Here is a 21,039-nt window from a genome sequence, read left to right on the forward strand (position 1 = left end):
TGCAGGAAGACAGAATTAACTCCAGCTTCCAGTTTCGGTGTGCCCATGGTTTCAATTTGGTAACCAATTCCTGTATTTGACACCAAATGAAGGATGCCAATAAAGGCATTAATGCCTTGAACCAAGTCAGACCCACATTCACATTCATTCATTCATGTAGAAATTCCCGTTATAAAGTCTCTGGATTAGAGCATGAATAAATACAAAGACACAGCTCCATCTTAATGTTTTATCGCCACTGGCACGCTGCTTTCTGTACTTATTCTCTTATTGCCAGATTAAAATGCGGCTGTCCATCTTCCACCAGCCATGTTATCACTGTATTAGCATTTTTATTATTATTTGGTTGGTTTCTTTAGATGACCTTATGGAAATGAATGATGCACCTTTACAGCTGAACTAGATGAGATTTTTATGTAAAAATCCATCTCTTATTCATCAGAAATCACACAATTGAGGATGCAATAAAAAGGAACACCTTCCGTCACAATGAAATGCTGTTGATTCAATCCATCTGTGTTATGAATTTGTTATTACTGTTGGCTGTGGTCACTTCTCTGCTGGCTGAAACTAACAAATCAAGACATCATAATGAAGAGAGCCAGGGGTCTATTTAATGTGTAAATGTTTGGTATAAAGCATGATAGACCTGTTATGTTGGCTACTAGAGGTGCAAATCACAACTTTAATCATGACACAATATTATACTAATTCTTTGGACAATGATATAATATTTACTGGTATAACAAAGTATGACACGATACAATTACGATTCGATGGAATTCAGGGGCCTGCGAGGTTTATGAGACGATATCATATGTCCACTCTATCAGTTACCTTTATATCAATTCACAAAAATAACTGAGCTCTTCCAGACATTTAAGAAAAAAAAAATATTCTTTTTATAAAAAGAATAAATATAAACTGGGAATTTAAAAGAAGGCATACCTTAAAGATGATATGTATTGATATGTCGATCCAGATCGATCCAGACCCTTGTGGTTACATATGCTGTTAGCAGCTTGTTGACATCTATTAGATGGACTTTTGGGTGTTGACGTTCCAAGAGTTACCTAAAATGAATACATTAACATGAGCAAAGCAGCCCTGTGTAGCTTTACAGTTTCTTTAAAGCAGCTACAAATACAGCAGAGACAAGACACTCTGAAAAAAGGCAAGTATGCCAGTATGGTTTGGGTATTCTGTCAGTGTAAAAGCCTGTATTATTAAAATATTTTTATTCTTAACCATCCACTTGAGTGCCTGAAAGTGGATTTTTTTTAACTTAGCCACAGATCAAGGCTTTTTCTTTCTTTATACCCATTAGTGGGTGTAAGAGACACCAGAAGCACTTATGTGACCACTATTTTCCTTCATATTAAATAGAGTAGTTAGAGAGAAAAAAATTATCCAAACTTTCAGTTAGTCAGGCTGACACAATAAACGCTAATGTGCAGGTTAAAATAAGATCAAATATAATCAGCCTAGCATTTCCCATACAGAATGAAGCCAAAGCATTAAAGTCTGACTCAAATGTGCAGATTTTAGGATCGTCTTTACACTTACTAATGTCACATGACATTGTAGAGAGGGTTCTGCATTAAAGGGTTAGCTATACAAATTATTTTGACTGAAGCTGTGTTATTGATGGAGATGCTGCCCTGCACAAGCAAACACGTTTTAAAGATTAAGGATCATTAATTTTACATTTCATATAAACATAAACCAAACTCCTAGATGTCTCCAACCACTTCTGTAGCAGCAGCAGCAGCCTTGTTGAGGACAGGAAATAAAGTTTGGCATTTATTTTGACATAATGTTTGGGGCATTTTCCATGTCACCTCCCATGCAGTCTGTGATCTGTGGCCTTGAACAGTACAACGATGATAACAAACTTAAAGTGCCAGTGGAGAAACTCTGATGTTAAAAAATGAAAACCAAAAAAAATCCCTTTTGACAGCAGCGTATTTAAATTCTCTGGAGCGACCGCAGTTTCCAAAATGTTTCCCCTCTCCCTTTCTGCCCATTGTACACTGGGATGAATATGCATGATGGTCTGTGCATGTGTGTGCGTGCGTGCGTGCGCGTGTGTGTGTGAATATGAGGACACACAATAAATGGTGTCCAGGTTTGGTCACCCATCAGATTTGCTGTTGCCCCCGGCAACTGCTGAATGGTATCCATTGGTTACCTAAACATTCTGAGCATTGTAAATGGACAAAGAGGAATGGTGCAGCACACACAAACACAGTCCTACACACAAAGGTCCTATGACATGCTGCTTTTTGGATGCTTTTATATAGACCTTAGTGGTCCCCTAATACTGTATCTGAAGTCTCTTTTATATAGAGACTAGTGGTCCCCTAATACTGTATCTGAAGTCTCTTTTATATAGGCCTTAGTGGTCCCCTAATACTGTATCTGAAGTCTCTTTTATATAGGCCTCAGTGGTCCCCTAATACTGTATCTGAAGTCTCTTTTATATAGACCTTAGTGGTCCCCTAATACTGTATCTGAAGTCTCTTTTATATAGGCCTTAGTGGTCCCCTAATACTGTATCTGAAGTCTCTTTTATATAGACCTTAGTGGTCCTCTAATACTGTATCTGAAGTCTCTTTTATATAGGCCTTAGTGGTCCCCTAATACTGTATCTGAAGTCTCTTTTATATAGGCCTTAGTGGTCCCCTAATACTGTATCTGAAGTCTCTTTTATATAGGCCTTAGTGGTCCCCTAATACTGTATCTGAAGTCTCTTTTATATAGACCTTAGTGGTCCCCTAATACTGTATCTGAAGTCTCTTTTATATAGGCCTTAGTGGTCCCCTAATACTGTATCTGAAGTCTCTTTTATATAGGCCTTAGTGGTCCCCTAATACTGTATCTGAAGGTTCTTTCCTGAAATTCAGCCTTGGTGCAGAATTACAGCCACTAGAGCCAGTCCCACAATGAGCTTTACTTAGGATGTGCCATTTCTGTGTCTGTAGCTTTAAATGCTATTGAGGAGGAGAGAGGGGGGGCAAGGTGGAGGGTGGAGGTGTGGCCTTGACCAACTGCCATGCTTCACTTGTTTTCAAGCCATGATGTCTCTCTCTTTCTCATTGGCGCGCTACATTCTCTGGGTGGGCAAAGCAGAGAAAGGGGAGGTAACCTTTCCCCTTATGACGTCATAAGGAGGAGATTCCAGATCGGCCCATCTGAGCTTTCATTTTCTCAAAGGCAGAGCAGGATACCCAGGGCTCGGTTTACACCTATCACCATTTCTAGCCACTGGGGGACCATAGGCAGGCTGGGGGAACTCATATTAATGTTAAAAAACCTCATAAAGTGAAATTGTCATGCCATGGGACCTTTAAACCTCGTGAGATGAGGCTACTGCATCGCATGTTTACATCCGCACGGCACAGCTCGTACTGTAGATTATCTTCACGCCTGTTTGAATCACAGAATAATCATTCCTAAGTTATTGTTCTGGTTAGATACTGATACACAAACACTATGTAGACTGAAAAATGGGGAAAGTACTACCATGAATTAGGACATTTCTGAATACAACTGAACTGAACTGAGTCTACCAGAGTCAATCAATACATGCAGGGGTGAAAGATTGAATTTTTAACTCAATTTAAGAGCAGATTCACTTAAAATATAGTAGTAGTTCAAGTTCTAAACTGCAAGAAAAAAAAATGTAACTCCACACAGAACTAGAATAGGAAACTGCTGACACCCTAATATACAAATTGTACAATCACTGTAATCAAATTACTGTAATTTAGGACTAAGGCTTAAGACCAGTTTCAATGTCACAAATCTCCTCTTCCCTCATTTGTAAATCTCCCTCTACTCTTCCCGCCTTTGCAATACCTGTACTTTTCTCCTCCCTTTCCTTGCCTCTTCTCCCTCCCTCACCCCTCCTTCATCCCCCAGCATGGCCGTACCGAGTTTTACTGGGAAGGAGTCAATGTAAGTCTCCTGGTTTAAATCTTCTTCTTTTCCTCCTCTTCTTGTCATTTCCCCCTCCATCACTCACCCACTATGTGAGTTTGGGCTTTGAGTAAATAAGTTAACATCATACTCGTTTATCCTTCCTGCCTCTCTCTCTCCCACCTCCTCTTTCTTATCCATGTAAGATGCATAAACTCTCCCTGTGCTAATCTACTGTACTGCAAGCCTCATATATATATATATATATATATATATATATATATATATATATATATATATATATATATATATATATACAGAGTCACAGATGAAAGCTGTAATAAGCTTAACCACAGCTGAAGCCTTCGTACAAGTCCCCGTTTTTACTGAAAGCTCTGCATGATGAAGTGCATCACTCTTCAACTTTTTCTGTGCCATAAGCAGAATTCATTTGCGCAATGTGAATTTTGTTGACTCAAATATGCTCGGAGGCAAATAATCTCACACAGACACACTTCCTTGCCGACCCAAAGGGAGCGTTGTTTTGACTTTGAGATCGACATTGAATTCTTTTCCACTCAGGTGGACCACATTTCCATTTTTAGTTTTGGTGAAAAGCTAGCAAATGTCTTAGCAAAATAAGTTTTATCACACTTGGCAGGCAGCCGAAATTGTATCTTTGGCTCTAAATCAAAGCTCTGGAAACATTTTCTCCCTTAAACCAAGTGAAGGCTTCCTCTTGTTATTCACTAACAGTAAATACATCAGTCAACTGTTGCCTATTTGCACTCTCCTTTTCTTTTTAGCTCTGCTTTGGTCTCTTTAACAAATCTCCAATACTGCCTTTTAGATCTCCAATACTGCCAATATATATATATATATATATATATATATATATATATATATATATATATATATATATATATATACACACAGTGGCACTCATAAGTTTATGAATCCATGCTAAAGTTGACTAAAAAGAGGAATAAAAAAAAAAAAAATCATCTTTTGGAAATTGATGTTAATGCCTTAATTAAAAAATGAGGAAAAATCCAACCTTTAAGGACACCAATTTTCTTTGTGAATGAAAAATGTATCGTAAATAAATTCACCATACCTAGAGATTGGCATGGGGTACTTTCCATAAGATCATCTCTCAATGCAAATCAAACCAGCTATTAGGCTAACTGAAATCAAACCATGCCAATCTGTAGGTATGGTGAAGGGTATGTGATGATGTGGGGCTATTTTAATTCCAAAGACCAAGGGAACTTTATCAGGATGCATATTATCCTGGATACTATGCATCCTTAAAGAGATGATAGAGAGATGATTTTATGGAAAGTACCCCATGCCAATCTCTAGGTATGGTGAAGGGTATGTGATGATGTGGGGCTATTTTAATTCCAAAGGCCAAGGGAACTTTATCAGGATGCATAGTATCCTGGATCCATGAAATAACTGGCCTTTAAAAATAAAAATATGCCTGCCTCTATGGAAATTTAACATAGGGTTGTGCTTACTTATGCCCCCTGTATTTTAAGGAAGAACATTTATTTATTTACAATACATTATTCATTCACAAAGAAAATTGGTGTCCTTTTAAAGGGTGGATTTTTCCTCTTTTTTTAATTAAGGCATTAAGATCAATTTCCAAAAGATGATTTTTTTATTCCTCTTTTTAGTCAACTTTAGCATGGGTTCATAAACTTATGAGTGCCACTGTATACTGTAAAGTATGAAGCTTCCCGTCAGATTCTGAAAAGCTGGTTGATGCACTCATTTCCAGTTGACAAGATTACTGTATTGCACCTTTTGCTGGACTGACAAAGCAGGTGTTAAATAAACTCTAGCTCATTCAGAATGCTGCAGCCAGGGAATTAACTAAAACCAAAAGGTTGGAACAGATCACTCGCTATTTGAACTTCTTTTCACTGGCTCCCAGTAAAACACAGAATTGATTTTAAAATAATTGTTTTTGTAATTGTTTTAAAATGTATAAATGGCTTAACTCTTTCCTACATCATTGAAACTGAATACACACTGAACAGATCCCTTATATAATCAAGTAAAGGTCTCCTAAGTACACCTAGAAAAAAACCTTACGGTGCCTTCCTACTCTCCCACATGAACTAAAGTCTGCTGCAAGTGTTTTCTATATAATCTTTTTTTTTTCCACAGGCTTTTAGTTAGGCTTAGGTGTGGTTAAAAGGTAAAGCTTTTATTTTAGAATCAGTATTATTTTTCCATTTTTTTTATAATAATACAGTCTTATCTTATATGTTTTTGTCATGTACGGCATGATCTTTTGCATTTTATGTTGAAGCACAGTGAGTCTATGCCTGTTGTATGAAATGTGCTATATAAATAAACGTGACCTGACCAGTTAGTCACGCAATTCAACTCTATGTGTCTGCTGTTTGGTGCTGGGCAGGCAGGGGCGGAGCGAGGGGCTTGGCTTCTGGTGCTCCAGCCCTGCATGTTTTTCTCAAAGGCCCCAAATCTTTTAGATATTAAAATAACTTCAGCTTTGTGTTATTTACCCCTCAGTCTCTCTGACTGGACCAACTAATCAATGGAGCAAAAGTTCTGCGGAAATATCGACATTCATTCTGTGAACTCTACTAAAAAAAAAGTTTTTAAGATTAGTAATGCTGTTTACGCTAAATTCTACCCTACCTACGTCATAACTTAAAAGTAGTAACATCAGAAAATGTTTGCCTTTCTTTGGCAGGAGTAAAAATGAGTCATCGTCAACATTTGTTAACTAGATTTGGGCTGAGCCCAGATTGTTTACAACGTCTGGCTCCGCCTCTGTGGGCAGGTAGTGCTTGCTGAAAACAGCTGCTCGTACTTAACTTGTTTGAATTAAGATGAGTGTCAACAATGCTGCTGCACTTAGTGTTTAAATGTTTCCAGAACGCTTTAGTTTTACACATTAGTGGGACTGTGCAAAACTGTAACGCACAGAGAATTTCAGTTTTTCTGTTTGTTCCAAATACATGATCACTTCTGGTTTATTACATTTGAAAACGAACAAGCTTCTCGTCAAAACACAACTAATAGAAGAGAAATCCATGATCATAGACTGCTATAATAACTATACACTCTGTACGTACAGCTGTATTACTAGACTATATTACTGTTAGATGCAAAGCATCAGATATGATAACACATAGTGATTCTCCACTTGAAGTCAACAGAGAGATCAGATAATTTCAGTTTGCCTTTATACAGAAATAATTCACTTGAACTCAAAATATTAGATCAACTCTTTCACACAATCCCCCAGTGTAACAGAGTCCATGTTTTTCCTACTATTTCCCACTGTAATTAGCTGTTGGGAGGACCTCATTAGGAGCCGGGCTCTGTCTCTGTGTTCATTAGTTTGCTGGTTGGTTTGCCATGAGCACTGGCGCCAGGAAGTACAGCAGAAATCACACAAGCATGAGCAATTTCAGGTTGGTGTGCTGCACGCGCGTGTGCAGCTGGTCTTAGTGTCTCCAAACCTCCTCTTACTGGCTTTAAAAAGTAGTTTCGTACTTCCTTAAACACTGAGTCAGTTCTTTAAAAGTTCTTGGCAAACGAACATGTGGAATTTGTTCAATAAGTCAATATTGAACAGTTCTAAATATTACATCATTTGAGACTGTAAGGACTGGCAATGTATATGTATATGTATTTCACATGAGCTCTTAGTTTTTAACAATCAAATGATGGAGATAACTAAGGGCATTCAAGATGGGTAAACTTGGCCTGAAGAAGAGTCATTGAGCAAGCACAAGCAACATATTCTTTCATTATCATATAAGCATATCCGGCTAAAACATACCTGTCTGAATAAATACATCTCTTATCTGCTGTTTCCACTATTAATCCATCTAATCTGTGTACAGTATATAAGAAATTCTACTAGTTAAAACACAACATCTTAATCAGTAATTGAGATCAATCAAGATCAATCAGTAATTGTTCCATATCAAGTTGTTCATGATTTTGCACCAATTACCAGCTGCTGTACTCACCAAAGACTGTTCATTTTCACTTTAGTGTTTCCTTTTAGCCACAGTTTATCTATGATTATTTTCTTTTCAAGCAATGATCCCTGTAAGCCATTTACAAGGTATTTGAATAATTAACCCTTCCTTTTTATTCCCTCTATTACAACCTCCCTTCTCTTCTTCTATCTCCCTCCAACTATTTTCTGAATCCTTAATCATCTGCTCTCTTCACCTCCATTTTTATTTTATTCCATTCTATCTTTCTTGCATTTATCTTTCTCTCTCATGTATTCTTATTTTGTAATTTCTCCTGTCATATTGCATTTTTTTTCTTTTTTTCTACATTCTCCTTTTGCATTCTCTCATCTCTCTTAATTTTCTTTCACCCTCTCTGCTCCAACCTCACCTCACTTCCCTCCCTCTCTCCTTAGTTGTCCATGGAGGACACTACTTCCATTCTGCCTCGCCTCAAGATGAAGCCGGCCCAGGCCTATGGGATCGGTGCCCTGGCTAAGTCCTCTCTGACAGGTGTGTCAGGTGTGTGTCTGTGCTGCTAGATGGTAAAACAGCCCCCATGTTGCCTCCACGTGCTCCTCAGAGGGTCAAGGGTGAAGTTGTTGTTGGGAAGTGAAAGGGGCTTAACTTCCTTTCCCTGTTGTGTCAAAGATACTTTTTGGTTTTCTTTTTGTGTGGTATTCAGATGGTTATTGGGTGCCAGAGTCGTGCAGCAGCCAAACGATCAATGTGTGGTTTGGTTTAACAGCAATCACCAGACAGAACTCGGTTTTTTTGAGAGAGCTGCTACATTATAAATGAGAGAAAATGGGGAGCATATATTACTAATTAGTATTGACTATGATTGAAATTGAAATGTGGTAAGTGTTATCACTCATTAAGCATTAGCTCAGCTATGATGCGGTCTGTATGGCTGTTGCTAGACAACCAAACCATTCATTCCACTTTGCAGAATGGAGTTTAAAAATAAAACACACAGAGTTGTTAGGAAATTAATTTTTAATCAGGCCCAATTTGGAAGCAAATGCAACATCATCTAAGAATACACTGTTGGCATTTCAAATACATGCAAGTGTACATGTCAGGTAGATTACTCTGCAACATGAACATATTAGTTGGACTGTTGGACTGTACATCACAAGTCTCTAAATAGAAGAACTTTTAAGTGGTAAATGCCATCCAATTTAGTAGCCTAACACAAACAAAATAAATAATTTATAATAATAAACAATGTAAAAAGTTAGATTCAAGGAGGATGCTATACTGCTCTTGCAAAAAAAAAAAAAAAAAGATCTGGGTTAGCTTACCATTCATGCTCCAAATACTCATATTAGTCCATAGTGATCAAAACAAGCTAATTGAGAAGCCACTTATTAAATAGCTGATTTTACAACATCTTGAAATCCTTGGTCACAATTAAATAAAAAGTCCTCATCTAGGAGATTTTAAATTAGATTTACCATTTAAGGTTGCCAGTTAGGCCAGGTTCTTTGACTGCAATACGTTTTTTTTTAAATACTTTTTAGGGCACTTTATTTCAAATTAGAAAGCTAAAAGGAAATGTGGGGAGAGATACATTCAAGAGAGGTCCCTGACCAGACTCAAACCAAGGTAATTACACAATTTCTTTGCATCCAAAGCAGCTCTTTCCTTGAGATTTGTTTGTCTGATTAAAAACTCCATCCTGCCTGTACTTTCACTTGGTTTCTGCACTGCGTGCTGGCCAAACAATCATCTGACCCACGTGGAAAAACAAGAAGTATCTGTACACGTTTGCTATGAATGGCGATTTTGTGAATCAAACCTTGCCTCAACAGACAACTTCACTCCAGAGCCGGAGGAGGAGCTTGGAACCAACATGGTTCGCCCCTGTGGGTGCCCCTTCCTGTATCACTCCCTACTCTCCCTTCTCTTCCATTGATATCAACAGCAGACGTCAATGACAGACACATTTCGCAGAGTCATTGATGGAAATCCAATCAGATCTTTAATTTCGAAGAAACTAAAGTAAGTGCGATTACTTACTTTAATTACTTACTGAAGCATCTCCACAGGTGTGTTGGGACATGTAGTGTATTTGTAACGTGGCAGTGGTGGTGGTGGTGGTGGTGGTGTGGCTCGATATTTGTGTAGTGACTCTTTTGTGCAGTGGCTGGTGCCTCGTGTGCTCCGTCATTTTGTGCTTTCTGCTTCAAACTGTAGTGTCCTTCGTAGTGTTTTAGTGTAGCACCTCAGAGTGTCTGTGTTTTTTTGTTGTGTCTACTTGCACTTTAAATAAATCTGTTAGTATAATTTTGTTGGTATTCTATTTTGAGCCTCTGAATAGCCAAGAACCCAACACCCTCCGTCATCCTCATTCTTTCCATTCCTATTTCAAACCCCAATTAGACTCTGCAGGGAGTGTTTGATTTTTTAAAATGAGATTGGCTCTCTTTGTCTAAGGGGAAAAACGGTTTCTATTTATAACTCAGCATGTAACTTGCCCCCTGGACCGGGGGAGCAATTTCCGAAGCTCTGTCTTTTTTTTAAGTCAATCCTGTTTGATTTTAATTTAATTTTTTTATCGATCAGCCAAGCATTTGACTAAGAGTATTTGTCCCTAGTTTCAATCCTGTATTTGCATCTTAATTGGGCAGAGACTTGCCAGTGGACCCTTCTGAATGTTCAGTTTACACCCAAGGATTACTTTCCTCTGCCTCTCTCAGTCTCTGTAACACGTTTTTAATTACGCAAAGTCTAATGAATCTCATTTATTCTGTTTACCAGGAGATGAGTAATGGCTTTAATTATTAATATGGGTATGTCAGCGTTTCAGCCTTCATCCTTGTCCCTTTCTGTTCGATTCAACAAACTCTAACAAGCACACAGGCAACCCTCTCCAATTTGTCACAATGGTTACGTCATGTTACCTGACCTCTAACCTGTTTTGCAAAGGTCTAAACTATTATGTAGCAGATTCCTAAGTTCATTTATTTGATTATTAAAAAAAACTACTCATGGGATCGTCAGTCATATCTGAATATTTTACACTTTTAGTTAATACGTTCCTAGAAAGGTTGATATGTTGAACTCAAAAAAGACATATTTGTTTAAATGCCAAGTCGTCGGCAGACACATCTTGTAATTATTGGGGTTTTTTTTATATTCTTGACTTTCAAGACTCAAGAGGAAGAACAGATTAAAGAACAGAATAACATTCTGAGTACTCAGATTTGATCAGAATCTCAACATACCGACCGACTGATTTTATTTTTAGGGAAAATATCAGTTTAAGAGAAAAGATGCTCTTATTTCTAAATTCACCTCTAGGTGACATTTATCTGACTGGTGCTCTACATCATCTCTGCTCGTCCATATCAGTCACACGCATCATTAGCATTTAATTGGCAGATTTAATGTGATTGATATGACTACATGGAGAGTGGGGAATGTCAGACTCATTTTGATGATTAGCATGCAGGTAATAACTGAAAAGCAACACTTTTGAAATGTTTGGATGAGAGCATTGCATTTGTGGCTGGTAGATACTCTGGGGCTTAGTTTCACTGACGCAGGTGCGTTCCACTGACAGATAACTATCAACACCGCTATTGTGCTTTTGAGGCATTTAACCACCAACTACTCCAGCTGGAGGGCTCATTAGATAAGACAGAGGTTGTACTGAGCAGAGCAGAGCATACTTAGTAGTACTCAACAAACCTACCTTGGATAAAGATTTTTTTTAAGTAAACTTGAAATAGAATTGCTATGATTATTATGAGTCATATTTCTCTCCCTCTCCCCCAACCGGTTGCGTCAGATGACCGCCCACCAGGAGTCATGTCCTGTCCGGTTTCTCACTGTTAAAAGGACGTATTTTTTTTACTAGCTGCTGTCGCACCAAATGCATGCTCGTGTGGGAATTGTTGGGTCTCTGTAAATTATAGTGTGGTGTAGACCTAGTTAACCTGAAAAGTGTCCGGACATAACTTCTGTTATGATTTGAAATTATAAATAAAATATTGACATTTGAAAAGAAATCATTTTCTTTATAGACTACTAAATGTATTTTAAAATACTTTTATTGCAAAGTAGCTGCAAGCTTCTTCCCATGTTGTCATACCCAGTCACACATCCCTTTCAGTACATATATTACCCCATTGACATTATTTATTATACTTTCATGTATTAAACAGTTTCCCTACAACATTCCACAGTTTCTCATTATCATTCTACTTTCCCCCGAGCCTCAGTTGGAGGGGTCATCAACCACAGAGGCCAGACGTAGTTTTGACAGTGTTTGTTTGTGTGTGTGTGTGTGTGTGTGTGTGTGTGAATGTGTCCCTCCTGCTCCCCACATACCTGTTGTAGGTGTGACTCGCTCCATGAAGGACAAAGTGACCAAGCCCACTGCCATGGCCCAGGGTCGCGTTGCCCACATGATCGAGTGGCAGAGCTGGGGCACACCATCTGTGGGGCAGATGGGGACCGTGGGTCTTAACAACCTGCAGAGGGAAAAGGAAAGGAGGCTTGAGAGCGATGCTTACAGTGACCTTAGTGATGGCGAGAAGGAGGCTCGCTTTGCTGCAGGTGAGGGTACATCTGGGTACTGAGTGTACACATGCTACACAGAAAGGTTTTCTTTAGTATAAATACAACATGCAAAACCAGTAGGAAACAAGTCTTGCTGAGTTTAGCTGTGTTTTAGACCAGTTATCTGCATGGTTTGAAAGCATCTTTGAATCTTGTATTGTGAAAAAGACAACTTTTTGTAAGTTTTGAGGGTGTCCCAAAATGGACAGTTTTCATCATAGTGAAGACCCACCCTGGTATCTTTTTATTGAAAATGAATTTGCGCTACCCACTGGTGCACTATTTTTCTTCACTGAAGATCTAATTGGTTCTGGCCCATCTGGTACGTCTAGCAAAGTTAAATTAATTATTTGTGATTTGTTATTTATACACATTTTTACACATTTACAGATTTCCTGCTGTGAATAAACATTCCACCACCTCCTAATTAACTTCTGTATGTGTTAGCAAATCTGGGACTTGTTTTATGCACTGTATCTGTAATTGTTGGATAGTGAAAAGATCTCCCTGTTATTATTACTCTCTGTCTCTAGGCATCATGCAGCAGTTTGCGATCTCCGAGATGACTCTGTTCGGCTGGAACTCGGTGGACGGGGAGAGTATGGGAGCCGGCTCCAACCAGGGCAGTGTTGCTCACCTCAGTGAGGTCAACCAGGAGAGCATCACCAGCAGAGGTACTGCAGTTTAAACCTTTCTGCAAAGAGCTATTAGTGGCAGATTGTGTGGAACCATCGCAGGTAGGGCTGGGACGATATGCTTTTGTCCAGATTTGATTCTTTCGCGATACATGGGTGCCAATTCGATTTGTATTGCCATTTTCATTTATTGCGATTCTAGAAGTATTGCGATCCGATAGTGTTGAGTATTGCAATTTTCTTTTCCTTCTTTAACAAAAACTAAAGTTGAATAATACACTAGAGAAAATATATCATGAGAGAGTTCGAAAAACTAATTGTTTTCTAAAAAGAATGCAAATTACATGTCGGTCAGTCAGTGTGACATTTCTACCAGGAGATGAGTAATGGCTTTAATTATTAATATGGGTTTTGACAGCGTTTCAGCCTCCATCTTTGTACTTTTCTGTTCGATTCAACAAACTCTAACAAGTACACAGGCAACCCTCTCCAATTTGTCACAATGGTTACATCATGTTCCCTGACCTCTAACCTGTTTTTGCAAAGGTGAGAGAGATCTAAAAACTAATTGTTTTCTAAAAAGAATGCAAATTACATGTCGGGCAGTCAGTGTGACATTTATTTCATTTGTAAAGAAGTAAAGGAGAAGAATTTTCTGCTGGAAAGGGATATGCAGACATGATGTAGTCGCCGTCGCAGGACTGTATGAACAGAAAATATTAGGGTGAATCATTGGTAAAAAAAAAATTTAAAAATTTGATTCTGGGGTAAATAATCGATTTTAGAAAAATCGGTGCAAAAAAAAAAAAAAAAAAAAAAATCACGGTAGGTGAAAGGATGTTTTCCCACCCCTAATTGCAAGGATCTGTTACTGTTACTGTCATAAACCAACAGTTAGAGGTTCAATATAAGGGAGGAGGAGTCATTAGTGTAGTTGTATTCATTTAACATTAAAGTCTATCTGCCTAAACCACTAACACCGTTAAAGCATAACTACAGAAACAGTATTCTTACTGTAGACATTTTGCCAAGTGTAACAGCGCTAAACACTTCTCACACTCCTGTCTTTGGACCACACAGTAAAGTCTTATGTTTTGTATTGTGAGTAGATGCACAGTTTGGGAAAATTAGAGCCCAGCTGGAAACTAAAAAACAGCCAAGTCAGTTTTTCTGCCAACCAGCTGTAAAGGACTTTTGGAGGGCGGGCACACAGCTGCACATTTCTGTCTTTCACTGCTTCCGGGCACTTGCTCAAAACCTCTCAAATGACAAATCCAGATGACAGCCTGTCATTTCTAAAACATCAGAACAGTGCTTGGGCAAGAGAATTCACCCCAAATCTAAAAGAAGGAAATTAACTCCATTATGGGGATTTCACTTTACACTTGGTTGAATAAAGCAAAAAACAGTTTGGGGAAACAAACTCATACCCTGATTTTTGGTTTGAGCCTCAGGTGGTCAGATGTCGGTTCAGTTTAGTTGCACATAGGATGATAAAACAGAGAGAAAGGGAGGGAAGAGAGCAATTGGCTCAAGCAAGATAAGGAAACCCCATTCAACCTCACAGGGACAGCCGTATAATTTCATAAAGATTTTAACAAAACTAACAATTCTTTGGCTGTTTTTTTTGGCTCTTAAAAAAAAAAAAAGAAAAATTAAAATGAATTTTAAACTTGGACTTGTGTGCCGCTTTCACTTTACATGGACTAACAACACTGTAAACTGTTTCTTTTTTAGTTTTTGCTGGTGTTAAGCAAAGCAGAGCGTTGTCCAAACCCTGAGGGGCCCTGTAGGTTAGCACAAGGACTAAGCGCTGCTCTCATTACCAACACCATATGGGCTCTGCTCTATGGTTTATCTAGCTTGCAACAACAACAACAACAACACACACGTACAGTATACACACACAGCGGCGATTAAAATGCTGCTTAATATCAGCATTAGGATTGAGGGAATGTTTCTCCTCCATAGTCCGTTCAAGTGTTCAGCCTGCACAGGTGTGCTCTATAATAACAACGCTGCTGCAGATAGACTAATCATACTCCTATTAAAGTTAATACATTTTGTTGCTTTTGGATGAGGGCAGGTTCATCCCTTTGTATAGCTTCATAAGAGCATCTATACTATGCTGCTAATGACTGAATCCACAGCTCAGGGTCTGAAAGAAAATGATTGAAATTCTTTTAATTCAATCTAAAGGTGAGCAGGGGAATTCATAAAATTATTGTTTTAGTGAATCTGTGGTTGTTCCTCTTGTTGGTCCAACAAGTTTTCCAGTGCAGTCTTGCTTTTTCATTACTCATTACTAAAATGGCATTGACATCCATCTCTTTTAATTTCTTTTTCTTTTCCTCTTAAACGGTCCTCCTTTGTCTCACTCCGTACAGACCAGGTTCTCCACCACTCCTCGGCGGACGTCTGGCCTCACACCTACGTCTCACAGGGCCTGTACTGCCTGTCGTCCACTGACGCCTGGGAGCCAATCACCAGCCAGCCCTCGGGCATGGCCTCACCTGCTGCAAGCTCCTACATCATGGCTGCCGGTGAGAAGTGAATCTTCTCTCTTACACTGCCCCTATGAACACTAGACTGTGCCTTTGAGTGTTTTTGGTTGTTCCAGGTGGCGGCAGTGGAGCAGCGGGTACACCCGGTGAGGGGTTCGAGGGGACAGTAGGCGGGTACCTACAGCAGCACCATACTCATTTCACCCTGCAGCAGCAGAACCAACTCCAACAGCTCCAACAACTTCACCAGTACCAGCAGCAACAGTTTCTGCAGTACCAACAATCCCAGGTCAGTGGTAATAAGACTGTTCACTTATGCAGTTTCAGTCTGGCACTAACAATGAGTAGCATCAGGTCTACCAGCAACAACAGCTGGGAATCTAAATTTGCCTACAGAGGCAACAGCAGGTCACCAGTACTAGAATACTAGCACTGCATACATATAGTTAGAGCAAAACCTGGTTAATAGAACAGCTACTGGACTGCATCCATAGCATGTTTCAGTAACAGCTTCAGCACCAACTCTCAACTAATGTGCATCAGCTAATACATTGTGAAATAAACACCACATGGAAAATGTTATTACTTGTCTTTACATCTGTCAGACCGTCGGTCCACCACTTTGGTCCAAAATTAAATCACATCACAATAACTTTTAGACAGATTGCCATTTTGTGTACACGTTCGTGGTTTGGATTATCCAGTGAAATATGTCAATATCTTGCCACAGAATTTTGCACAGATATGCATGGCTCACAGATGATGTATCTCATGGTTAATTCTGATGAACCTGGCTTTTCACCACTGTGAGATTTACATTTGATGTTTTAGTTAAATGCCTAAACAGGAATCTTCATTAAATGTGGTACACTGCGCACTCACTTTGGCTTATGACCAAATACCTTCAAAACTAATGCCATGCCCATGAGTCTCAGCTGTACTTCTACGTTAGAAGTGCTTGTTATCACGGCAAACTAAGACGGTGAACATTGTATACGTCACGTTAGCATTTAGCTGAAAGCGCCGCTATACTTTTTCAGTTTCTTAAATAATGGGCAACAATGCTACAGTGAGCTACTGCATCACAACACATTTCAGCTAGGAAGGTTGAAAAGCCTCGTCATGCCAAAACATGACGCTAGTAGCTTTACAGAGCTGCGTTGGTTTCATTTTTTCAGCCCCGGAGGTTTCCGCTTGTTCTTGTCTTGGTATCAACATAACCGTACAATCTACTAAATCATGTTGTATGTATGAGTAAAATGTTCATTGTCAATGTTTTTTAAAATTCGTTTTCCCTATAATATATGCTCTGGAGACTATGATGGTCATGCATGATTAAGGTTTTTATGGTTGTGTTTAGGAAACTCAAAGCTAGTTGAGGTTAGGGGGAAGACCTTGGTCTTACGAAAAAGTTAACACTGACTTGAAACATGAGCATCACGTTTCCTCCAAAATGTACTAGCTGACTTGAAGTTGTTCAGTATATAAAGTAATTCTTAGGACACAGGTTTGCTGGCACACATGTTTCTGCCGTTGGCACCAATACTAACATGCCCTATACACACACAAGGTATTTATGTGCTTCTCGAGTGATCAGACTGGTTGAAACAATAAAAATGGACCTTTTCATGCTTCCACGTTTAAATGTCAGGCTTCACCTCCCGTACACTGGTTGGATGTGCAGGCTGTGTGGCTTTGATTGCTTTAAATCAGCTGCTGACTTCCAGCTCTCAGGCTGCTGATGTAGTGAGTCATGATGAACTGAGACAGCCAAAGACTTTTGTACCAATGCTCTAGCAGTGGTACATCTCAGAGCTCATTAAGTGACTGAGGGTTATGAAATAATAACTTGAAAAGGTCAGTGACTGTGTCTTAAAAAGGTGTACTGATCCGAGACCACAATAGAAATGAGCTTGTTAGCTTTACTGTGTGTATTATTCGGTTTCCCTTAGGAAGGAGACTATTGAACATATTACATTTATAATAAAGCTTTCAATCAATCAATTTTCTGAGCATAAGCGCTTGAGACATTTTCCCACTGTTCTATGCAACACCATCCCTGACTGATCATTTAAAGGGGTACACCATCATTAGTGACTAGAAGGAAGTGGAAAAAAACTGGCAAAAGTATCTTTCTGCACAAGTCTCTGGCAAAAACTGTTAAATGCAGGAAGAATATAACTGCGTGCTTTGTCATTGTCATTTGTTTTGGCATGACGAGGCTTTTCACCCTTCCTAGCTGAAATGTGTTGTGATGCAGTAGCTCACTGTAGCATTGTTGTCCATTATTAAATAATCTGAAAATGTCATGGGCTGCAGGGCTTTGTTGTGCTTTAAATCTCTAGTGGCTGACAATATTTTTATTCCGACAAAAACAAAAGTTTTGAAATCAAGAGATGCGGCCACTGGCCAAGTTACTGTTGAGTCATTGGTTTTGTGATCAACATCCAAATCCACCCCTTGAAAAATTAAAACCTTATTTTACAGTGAATCCTCATTAATTCTCTTTCCTTCCTTTCCTATCTCTGACTACAGTCTATGGAGCACAGGCTACATAGTGCCTCCCATTCCCTCCAAGCCACTCCTAACAGCACCATCCACAGTCTCGGTCCTCCCACCCATCCTCGGCTAGCTGACCTGTGGGGAGCTGCGCAGGTCGAGGCACACCACGTAGGCACACCTCTGCTGAATCCAAATGGTCGGAATACAGACTTTGCGGACTATACGGTGGTTTAATATATTCTGACTGAGTGTGCGAGGGCACAGGGGTGTGTGACTGTATATACAGTCGTAGGCAAAGAGGACAGGCATCTCCATTCAGCCATTGTTACAGAATGAGTGAGACAACAATTATCATCGAACTGACAGCATGTCTTATTATGCATTTAATACTCTCTTGTTATTGTAGGAAGCCAAGGTTTATCTTCTTTGATGTCAGGCATGTGTCTTCAAAGGTGAAAATAGTGCACTAATCATAGCAATATCACGTTGATGTTAATATTCTGCACAGGAATAGTCACTTTTTAGCCATTTTCCATTGCGTTTGACACTCATCTTGGCTAATTTGTTTTTGTCTTCTGGATCTGGATTTGTTTATATCAGCAGGCATATTTAGCACACATCTGTAGTGCAGTGAATGATGGGAGAAACTGCCAGGGAAGTCGGCAAGGTAGGAGACAGGCTGAATGTCTGCATGGAGCACTGCCAAAAGTCTGCATGACAGCCTTTAGCGGACCTGATGAATTTTGACAAAGGACATCCTTAAATCCGCCCCTGGCTCCAGAGTGGCATGCTGTAAAGTCCGCAAGTTTACAACTCTAGGCATTTGGATTCAGCATCTGTGTCTGTTGTACCTACCTAAGTATTTGTCTTGTCTCTCTGATGTCTTGCATCGGCAAATAAAGCTGGGGTCAGGACATGGGAGCTCTTATTCTGCTATTTCAACTTCCTTCTCTCCTGCCTTCTGTCTCTCTTTATTTCTTTCTGTGACTGTAACCAGGAACTGAAATTGAAGGGTTGATGTCAGTCTGTGATCTAACATACGTTGAAATGCCAGTAACATGTTGCATCCTCTCCCAGTTTAAAATAGGTGCAAGCAATTAAATCAGTACACCTAACTGGTTGCAGGTGGAGATGGTCGGGCAGATGAATGGACAGATAGCTGACATGGTGGGAGGAGTGGTGGAGACAGTCGGAGAGGAGCCAGAGCCCGAGTCTGAAGGCATCCTTGATCAGCATGATGAGGAAGAGGAGCTGACAAAGGTGAGTTCTTTCAACTGGAACAGCCCCGAACCCTTGGTGTTGGTTTCTGCCGCAATCCCAGAGTCCTAAAAACAGATACATCAACATTAGATTAAAATAATAATCATTTAAAAAAGATGACCAAGTCATATAATATAAGTGAGAAAACATGCAAACAATAGGCCTAATAAAAAGAAGAACAGGGCCTTACTTGCCTCTGACACAGTATAACTGTAGAATCCCAAACTGTCTTTTAAATGCTTAATTTCCTGTCTTTCCAGGTAGAAGAGGTAACATTAACCTTGGAGCCGGAGCCGTGCTCTTTGACGCCATCCCCGCTGAGGGAGGAGGTCCCCTCAACCAGAGGCTCAAGCCCAGGACTGTCAGTTCAGATCGCAGAATCTGTCGTGGGGAAGAAACCGTTTGAAGTCACGCCCTGCATCATCCAATCACGAGAGGAGTAAGGCGAAGAGGCGGGGGAGGGCTCCATTGTTGCGACCAACTGCATCATAGGGTCAGAATAAAACTGAAAAAAATAAATAAATAAATGGAAATAAATACTTCAATAATCAATCAAGCTATTCTATCCCAACACCAACCCCCTTCCAACTATTTACCCACTTTGAGTCAGAGGAAATGAGAGAAGACTTTTTCAGACGAAAACGTGGGATGTAATGTACACACACTAAATGCCAAGAAGCCCCCCCCCCAAACCCCCAAGTTACTGTGGGAAATGTGGAATATTACGTATGTGACAATGAACACATAACAGTTAAAGTAGATAAGAGACTTCAGTGACTGCTGAAACAAGCTGTGTGAGGATCAGATGAATTCACAACAAGTTTGGACCAATCGGACCAAAGAACCAGGACTAAAAGCCGACCAGTAGGCAAACGGACGGATGTAAAATCTTCAAAAGAAAATAAAGAGAAGAAGAAAAAGGTGGGACGAGAAGAAGAAAGGGTCTAGTTAAAAATCTGTATCAGTGCAATACAACAAACATGGACGCAACAAGCATATTCAAAACAGTATTTGCAAATAATTCTGAGCGGTAGATTAAGGTGTAGCGTGTCACAACCGAAAAACATCCTGCAGAAACAGAAACTTTACCTGGTCACAAAGAACTGTTGGATTTGTAGTGATGCATTTGGCTTTGATTGACAGCTTGTCTGCGTCCTAGCTGAGATGTTGAGATAAACTCAGTCCAATCTGATACTCAGAGTGACCTGTGGCACACACTTGGGAGTTATTTGCAAAAACTTGATCTGAACACAACCAAAAGAAAGTGCATGCTTTTTAACAGTGACCTAGCCCTAACAGTATAACACAGTATACAAAGTAATAATATATAAAATTGCTTTTTACAATAAAAGAAAAAAACTCCAATAAACTGATATGTATTTGTATGAAAGTAAGACTGTATGTATGTATAAATGTAGCTTTGTTTGTGTGTAATATATATATATATATATATATATATATATATATATATATATATATATATATATATATATATATATATATTTATTCTGGGAAACAGATTATTCTTGGTGCTGTTTTGTTCCTCCATGTGTTGCAAAAGTACATACACACATATTCACACACATTTGTTCTTATATATATTACCTAACATACTGTTAACTGTAGTTG

The 21,039-nt window shown here is 39.3% G+C and overlaps 1 protein-coding gene across 8 annotated transcripts in view; it reads left to right on the forward strand.

Moving 5' to 3' along the window:
- LOC116046400 (protein FAM131B-like) overlaps positions 1-19,921 on the forward strand; it is a 60,200-nt gene extending 40,279 nt beyond the window's left edge. Inside the window, exons 1-9 of one of the 8 annotated variants that reach the window (XM_035993398.1) lie at positions 3,943-3,960; positions 8,354-8,459; positions 12,288-12,506; positions 13,043-13,183; positions 15,532-15,687; positions 15,765-15,937; positions 18,184-18,318; positions 19,276-19,410; positions 19,671-19,921. In XM_035993398.1, the coding sequence (XP_035849291.1) occupies positions 8,360-8,459; positions 12,288-12,506; positions 13,043-13,183; positions 15,532-15,687; positions 15,765-15,937; positions 18,184-18,318; positions 19,276-19,410; positions 19,671-19,853 (1,242 nt within the window). In that variant the 5' untranslated portion in view covers positions 3,943-3,960; positions 8,354-8,359 and the 3' untranslated portion in view covers positions 19,854-19,921. Of the gene's footprint in view, positions 1-3,942; positions 3,961-8,353; positions 8,460-9,487; positions 9,945-12,287; positions 12,507-13,042; positions 13,184-15,531; positions 15,688-15,764; positions 15,938-18,183; positions 18,818-19,275; positions 19,411-19,670 lie in introns of those variants that run through there. The other 7 variants (XM_031294757.2, XM_031294760.2, XM_031294759.2 and 4 more) reach the window with 7 other exon arrangements.
- The last annotated feature ends 1,118 nt before the right edge of the window (positions 19,922-21,039 follow it).

Source organism: Sander lucioperca, chromosome 16 (assembly GCF_008315115.2).
Source record: "Sander lucioperca isolate FBNREF2018 chromosome 16, SLUC_FBN_1.2, whole genome shotgun sequence".
In the NCBI taxonomy this organism is placed as follows: domain Eukaryota; kingdom Metazoa; phylum Chordata; class Actinopteri; order Perciformes; family Percidae; genus Sander; species Sander lucioperca.